The 6,000-nt window shown below is 42.8% G+C and overlaps 1 protein-coding gene and 1 non-coding gene across 2 annotated transcripts; one reads left to right on the top strand and one right to left on the bottom strand.

Annotated features, from left to right (window-relative positions):
* Positions 1 to 3,268: 3,268 nt before the first annotated feature.
* LOC122467419 lies at positions 3,269 to 3,393 on the top strand. The gene has a single exon (XR_006292948.1). It is a non-coding gene; the product is annotated as a small nucleolar RNA SNORA28 (small nucleolar RNA).
* Positions 3,394 to 5,041: 1,648 nt separating this feature from the next.
* Positions 5,042 to 5,948, bottom strand: GTSF1L (gametocyte specific factor 1 like). Its single transcript, XM_043553258.1, has one exon. The coding sequence runs from the start codon at positions 5,589 to 5,591 to the stop codon at positions 5,088 to 5,090; it is 504 nt and encodes a 167-aa protein (XP_043409193.1). The 5' UTR covers positions 5,592 to 5,948; the 3' UTR covers positions 5,042 to 5,087.
* Between the last annotated feature and the right edge of the window lie 52 nt (positions 5,949 to 6,000).

Here is a 6,000-nt window from a genome sequence, read left to right as displayed (position 1 = left end):
AAGCTTGTCTACTGCCCAGGGCTCGTGAGTGCTTTTCCCCAGCCATGGGCTCTCCTCTCTGATTCAGCCACAGGTCCAGCCCAGCACTAGCTTGCTATGGTCACCATCACTGCTAACAAATGTTTTTATGATGGTCTCAGTAAAAGTGTGCTTTGCAGCCATTGTTCTCTGGAGACTGGCCCAGTAGAGACAAGGAATGAGGACTGAGGGGAGGGAACAGCTAGCTGGCTGAGATCCAGCCCAGGAATTTAGAATAGACATACCTTTCTTGCCTGGTCTTTCTTCCCTGATGTCCAGGCAGGAGTTTTTCTTAAGCCCTTGTATTCCTTACTTTCCTGAAACACTTCAAGTCAGGCCATGAGGGTCACTGGCCAGCTGGGGAATTGCCTACAGGGAGCTCTGTTAAGATAGAGCTGACTTCTGTCCTCTGTGTAATGGCAGCCTGGAGCGTTGTGTTGGGAAAGATTCTGAAGGTATTGTCCAGGCTCAGGAACATGTGCTCTGATTGGTTAGTTATGTCTGTTATATGTATGGGGAGTGGTGGTAGCAGCATACATTTCACGTATTTGCCTCTATTTTTGGCTTAAAGGTATTGGTTAGTACTGCTCAGAATAGACATGTATTTGATTTAGAGAAGTAAATGGAATGTTTTTAAATAGGGGGGCTAAGTCTATTTTCATTATGATTATTGACATATCTGGGTTGATTTCTACCATTATATTTTGTGTTTTCACTATTGTTTCCCCCTTTTCTTTTTTTCTATTTTAAGTTTATTTTTATTTATTTTGAGAGAGAGAAGTAAGCAGGAGAGGGGCAGAGAGAGAGGGAGACAGAATCTCAAGTAGATTCGGCACTGTCAGTGCAGAGCCCAATGTGGGGCTCGAAATCATGAACTGTGACATCATGACCTGAGCCAAAATCAAGCCTCAGATGCTCAACCGACTGAGTCACCCAGGCACCTCCTCCCCTTTCTTTTCTCTGTTGGATTTGTAATTTTTTTTTTAAGTTTTTTTTGAAATAGAGTGCACATGAGAGCAGAGGAAGAGCAGAGAAAATGTGAGACAGAGGATCCGAAGCAGGCTCAGTGCTGTCAGTGCAGAACCTGATGCGGGGCTCAAACCATGAGATCAGGACCTACGCCATAGTTGGATGCTTTACTGACTGAGCCACCCAAGCACCCCAAATTTATAAAGTTTTCTGTAATATCCTGGTCTGTTTTCTTCTCTTGCCTGGTTTGAATCATATAAAAAAAATTTCTCTTATTTTAGAGGCTATTAAAAAATTTAATATGCATATCTGTTATTGCTTCTGTCCTGAACAATGTCCTTTTCTGGCCTATTTTTTTTTCTTCTTTTTATAAAAAAGCTTTAATGTTTATTTATTTTTGAGAGAGAGAGAGACAGAATGGAGCAGACGAGGGGTAGAGAGAGGGACACACACAGAATCTGAAGCAGGCTCCAGGCTCCGAGCACAGAGCCCGATTCAGGGCTTGAACCCACGAACTGTGAGATCATGACCTGAGCTAAAGTCTGACGCTTAACTGACTGAGCCAACCAGGTGCCACTTTCCTGACCTATTTTCATTGACAAGTTTTGTTTTATCATTTTAAATGCAAAATTGATGATTTTCTCAGTTGATTAACTTTGTGTACGTATTTTATAAGTTTCCTTACTCATCTTGTTTCTCTTAGCCCATTACATATTCTTTTTGCTGAATAATACCACCATTTCTGCTACTAGTAGGTAGCATTAGTCAGGAGCTTTCTATGTGCTAGACACTGTCCTGATAATCCTGCATGTCATCCTTTAATCTTCCCCACAGTCCCAGGAGTTTGTCATCCCTACCTTGTGGATGAGGAAACAGAATCCCAGAAAGGGTAGGGTATCCCTGAGGCCTAACATTAGTAAGAAGTGTGGCTGGGCTGCAGTCCTGGCTATTGTGTTGCTCTTTGCTCAGTGTATTTACGTTTTTTGTTTTGAAATCATTTTAGATTTACAGAAAATTTGCAAAGACAGTACAAAGAATTCCCATATATTCTCCACCCAGCTTTCCCTAGTGTTAACGTCTTAACGAGAGCATGTGGTACATTTAGCAAAAGTAAGAAATTCACATTAGTACAATACTAGTAACTACAGACTTTATTTGGATTTTACCAGTTTTTCCACTCATGTCTTTTTCTTTTCCAGGATCCAATCTGGGATCCCACATTGCATTTTAGTATATGTATGTGTATTTAAAAATATTTTTAGTATGGAAGACTTCAAATTTATATCAAATGGAGAGAATAGTAAAATTTATCTATCACTCGGCATCAAGAATGATTAATTCATGACCAATTTGTTTCATTCACACCCAAACCAAATTACTTTTTTCTTTTTCTTGGTCCTGGTGGCCAGTAGTTTACAGATATATGCCCTACACATGACCTTCTTATTTCATTTGGTTTCTGTATGTCCGTTCTCTAATTCATGCACTTTACAGACTTTCTAGGGGCAACAACTAGAACAACTTCCTCTTTCTTTCTTTCTTTCTTTCTTTCTTTCTTTCTTTCTTTCTTTCTTTCTTTCTTTCTTCTTCTTCTTCTTCTTCTTCTTCTTCTTCTTCTCCTCCTCCTCCTCCACCTTCTTCTTCTTCCTCCCCTTCCCCTTCTTCTTCTTCTTCTTCTTCTTCTTCTTCTTCTTCTTCTTCTTTTTCTTCTTCTTCTCCACCTTCTTCTCCACCTTCCCCTTCCCCTTCTTCTTCTTCTTCTTCTTCTTCTTCTTCTTCTTCTTCTTCTTCACCTTCTTCTTCTCCACCTTCTTCTCCTTCTTCTTCTTCTTCTTCTTCTTCTTCTTCTTCTTCTTCTTCTCCACCTTCTTCTTCTCCACCTTCTTCTTCTTCTTCTTCTTCTTCTTCTTCTTCTTCTTCTTCTTCTTCTTCTCCTCCACCTTCTTCTTCTCCACCTTCTTCTTCTTCTTCTTCTTCTTCTTCTTCTTCTTCTTCTTCTTCTTCCCCTTCCCCTTCCCCTTCCCCTTCCCCTTCCCCTTCCCCTTCTTCTTCTTCTTTTTGCAAGAAGAAATCTTTATTTCCCACTTTGTAGAAAGAATTGAGAGGCCCAGGGTTGGCGAAGTTATGATTACTTAAAAATAACTTAGCAGTTAAGATTTCCTCCTGAAAAACTTTCAAAAGACTTAAGTCTTTCACTGTTTTAAAAAATGTGTATTTTAATTTTTACCAGATAGTATATTCACATGTATTCACATGTAAAAGGTACTGAAGGGTTGGTTGCAGGCAGTGCTCCATGGCAGATGATTGAAATTGTCTAACACAATATGAACTTTCTATAGCAAGAAGGTTTAACCTATTCAGGTGTTTTCTCCCCATGAGATCAGCTGTTGCATATACTTAAACAGTGTTGCAGCTGTCGCTAAAGTGCACTTGAGATATGCCCTTGTACAGACTCATGAGGGAGGAAAAAGAGGGTCGGGAGTATCCACCTTCACAAACTACATGGTCTTCTGAGGTATCCCACTTCATTTCAATCTTCCCTAACAGTTAATACCTCTACTGTTTGGGGACATTCCTTTTTTTTTTTTTTTTTTAAGTTACTTATTTATTTTGAGAGGGACAGAGAGTGCAAGTGGGGCAGGGGCAGAGGGGCTGAGTACAGAGGGACAGAGGATCCTAAGCAGGCTCTGTGCTGACAGTAGAGAGCCTGATGTAGGGCTTGAGCTCATGAACTATGAGATGGTGACCTGAGCTGAAGTCTGACCCTTAACCAACTAGGCCACCCAGGCGCCCCTGGGACATTCCATTCTTAGCATGAATTTCTTACATATGAAATAACAGTAGATGAATTTGATCTGTGAATCCTCTTAGAATTGGAGGTAGCATTGGGTTAGTGTATGGTTTTCTGAGGTCACCTAGTTGCCTTCCCTGGAGAGAGCTGATCATTTTCTTTCTTTTTTTTTTAAAAGATTTTTTTAAGTGTATTTATTTATTTTGAGAGACAGAGAGTGCGAGTCAGGGAGGAGAGAGGAGAAAGAGAACACCAAGCAGGCTCTGTGCTATGAGCACAGGGCCTCACATGGGGCTTGATCTCACAGACAGTGAGATCATGACCTGAGCAGAGATCAGGAGTCAGACACTTAACCAAATGAGCCCCCAGCTGCCCCGAGAGCTGGTAAGTTTCTAGGGAAGAGACTAACAAGCTTTTTCTGTTAGGGATCAGTTAGACATTGTATGCTTTGTAGGTGGACCGCTGTTCTAGTGTATCCTTGAGAGAAATGTTATGCAAATATAAGCCCATACATGCATGTGTTCTTTCCCACAACTGGGCAAAAATGGTAGCATAATATACAGAATGTTCTGGACTTGGCTTTTATCAGTTAAACCAGGAGTTGGCAAACTATGTCCCACAGGCCAAATCTAGCCTGTTACGAGTTTCTATAAATAGATTTATTGGAACCTATATTTATTTGTTTACATATTGTTTGTGGCTGCTTCCATGCCACTAAGGCAGAGCTGAATAGCTGTGACAGAGAACATGTGGTTTATAAAGCCTCTGGCCTTTTTTGTTTGCTCTCTGGCCTTTTAGAGAAAATGCTTGCTGGTGTCTGAGTTAAACACTATGTTTTAGCCTTTCTAAGCCACTATTGAAAGCGCTGCCTCACCCTTTCTCATGGCAGCGTACTATTTCTGTATATGGCTGCACCGTAATTCATTTAATCAAACCCTCTCGCAAGAAGTATTTGGATCATTTCTGACTGACCTTTACTGCTACAAATAACATGGCAGTGGGTAACCTTGCACTCACTTCTTCTTCTGCAAGTGTGAATATATTTACAGGATGCATTCCTAGAAGTAGAATCGCTCCATCGAAGCAGAGCACACTGGTCATTTTTATAGCTTCTGTCAAATTGCCCTCTGCAGAGATTTATCAGTTTACCTTCTCACCAATGTTACGAAAGTGCCTGTTTGCCCCATCTTTGCCAGCAGAATGTCCTGCCAGCCTTTAGATCTTTACCAACTGCTTCATGACAAACGAGGTGTCCCAGGTGGCTCACTTCGCACTTTTATTCTGGTGAGTTGCATCTCCTTTCTGGCATTTAAGAGGCAAGCGCTCCTTTCTGCTGCTGGTGGTTTATCCTCCTGGTCTGAGAGTCTTCTGGGGGGTGGTCAGTCTTGGGGAATGGGCCCCTCTGTCTCTCTGACTCTCTTATGTCACTTTCGCAAACAAGCTTTTGGGGAACAAAAGTTTTAAGGACAAACACGGGATGGCAGTTAGTGCTGTCGACATTCCAGACGTCAGAACTGGGGAGCCAGGGGTGCTCTGGAGGGATATTTCCACTCTGCTCTGAACTTGGAAGGCTAACTTTCAGGGGGCACAGGCTGTCCTCTTCCTCCATTGTGCTTCTGCTGACACAGGCAGCCTCGTGCTCCTCCAGCTTTTTGATGGGGACCACGTGGCAGGCGTTGTATTTGCAGCTGGCCATCTTTTTGGCTTTCTTGGGGTTCTTTCTCCTGCAGGATGCCAGGTGGTACTGAAATCTGCTGAGTGGGACTCGGTGGTGCGGGTTGTAAGGGCAAATTTCTAAGGCTTCTGGCTCCATGAGAAATTGTTCTTGAGGCAGAGTAGCTCACTTCCCAGATTCAAAATGAAACGCCCCTGTTGGAAGAGCCCTTGGTAAGGAGGATGGAGCTGTCCTCTGCCCAGAGTTGGCCCTTAGAACTCTGTTGGCCAAGGTCTTAACAACTCATTGTTTCCGGTGCTCTGCAACCACAAGTGGTGGGTTAGGAAAGGGACAAGGAACTGTCGGGGGCAGCTGCACAGAGAGCAGAGTTACACAGAAGAACCGTATAAAGCACATGCGAGAGCCAGAACACCACAGCAGCCCCACAGGAAGGTGAAGAGGGTACATGCCAGCTCCGCTTGATTCCTAGAGGTACACTGTGTGATGTCAGGGAGCAGTCGTGAATGGTCACAATGGACAGCTGGAGTCATCAGTGAAAGGCCACTTG

This window comes from Prionailurus bengalensis, chromosome A3, assembly GCF_016509475.1.
Source record: "Prionailurus bengalensis isolate Pbe53 chromosome A3, Fcat_Pben_1.1_paternal_pri, whole genome shotgun sequence".
Classification (NCBI taxonomy): Eukaryota; Metazoa; Chordata; class Mammalia; order Carnivora; family Felidae; genus Prionailurus; species Prionailurus bengalensis.
The sequence above is the reverse complement of the archived record's forward strand: the minus strand, read 5'-3'. Positions and strand labels throughout refer to the sequence as shown.

What these genes read in the sequence shown, in the direction of transcription:
- GTSF1L (XM_043553258.1), bottom strand. Translation starts at nt 5,591, where the DNA reads ATGGAGCCAGAAGCCTTAGAAATTTGCCCTTACAACCCGCACCACCGA.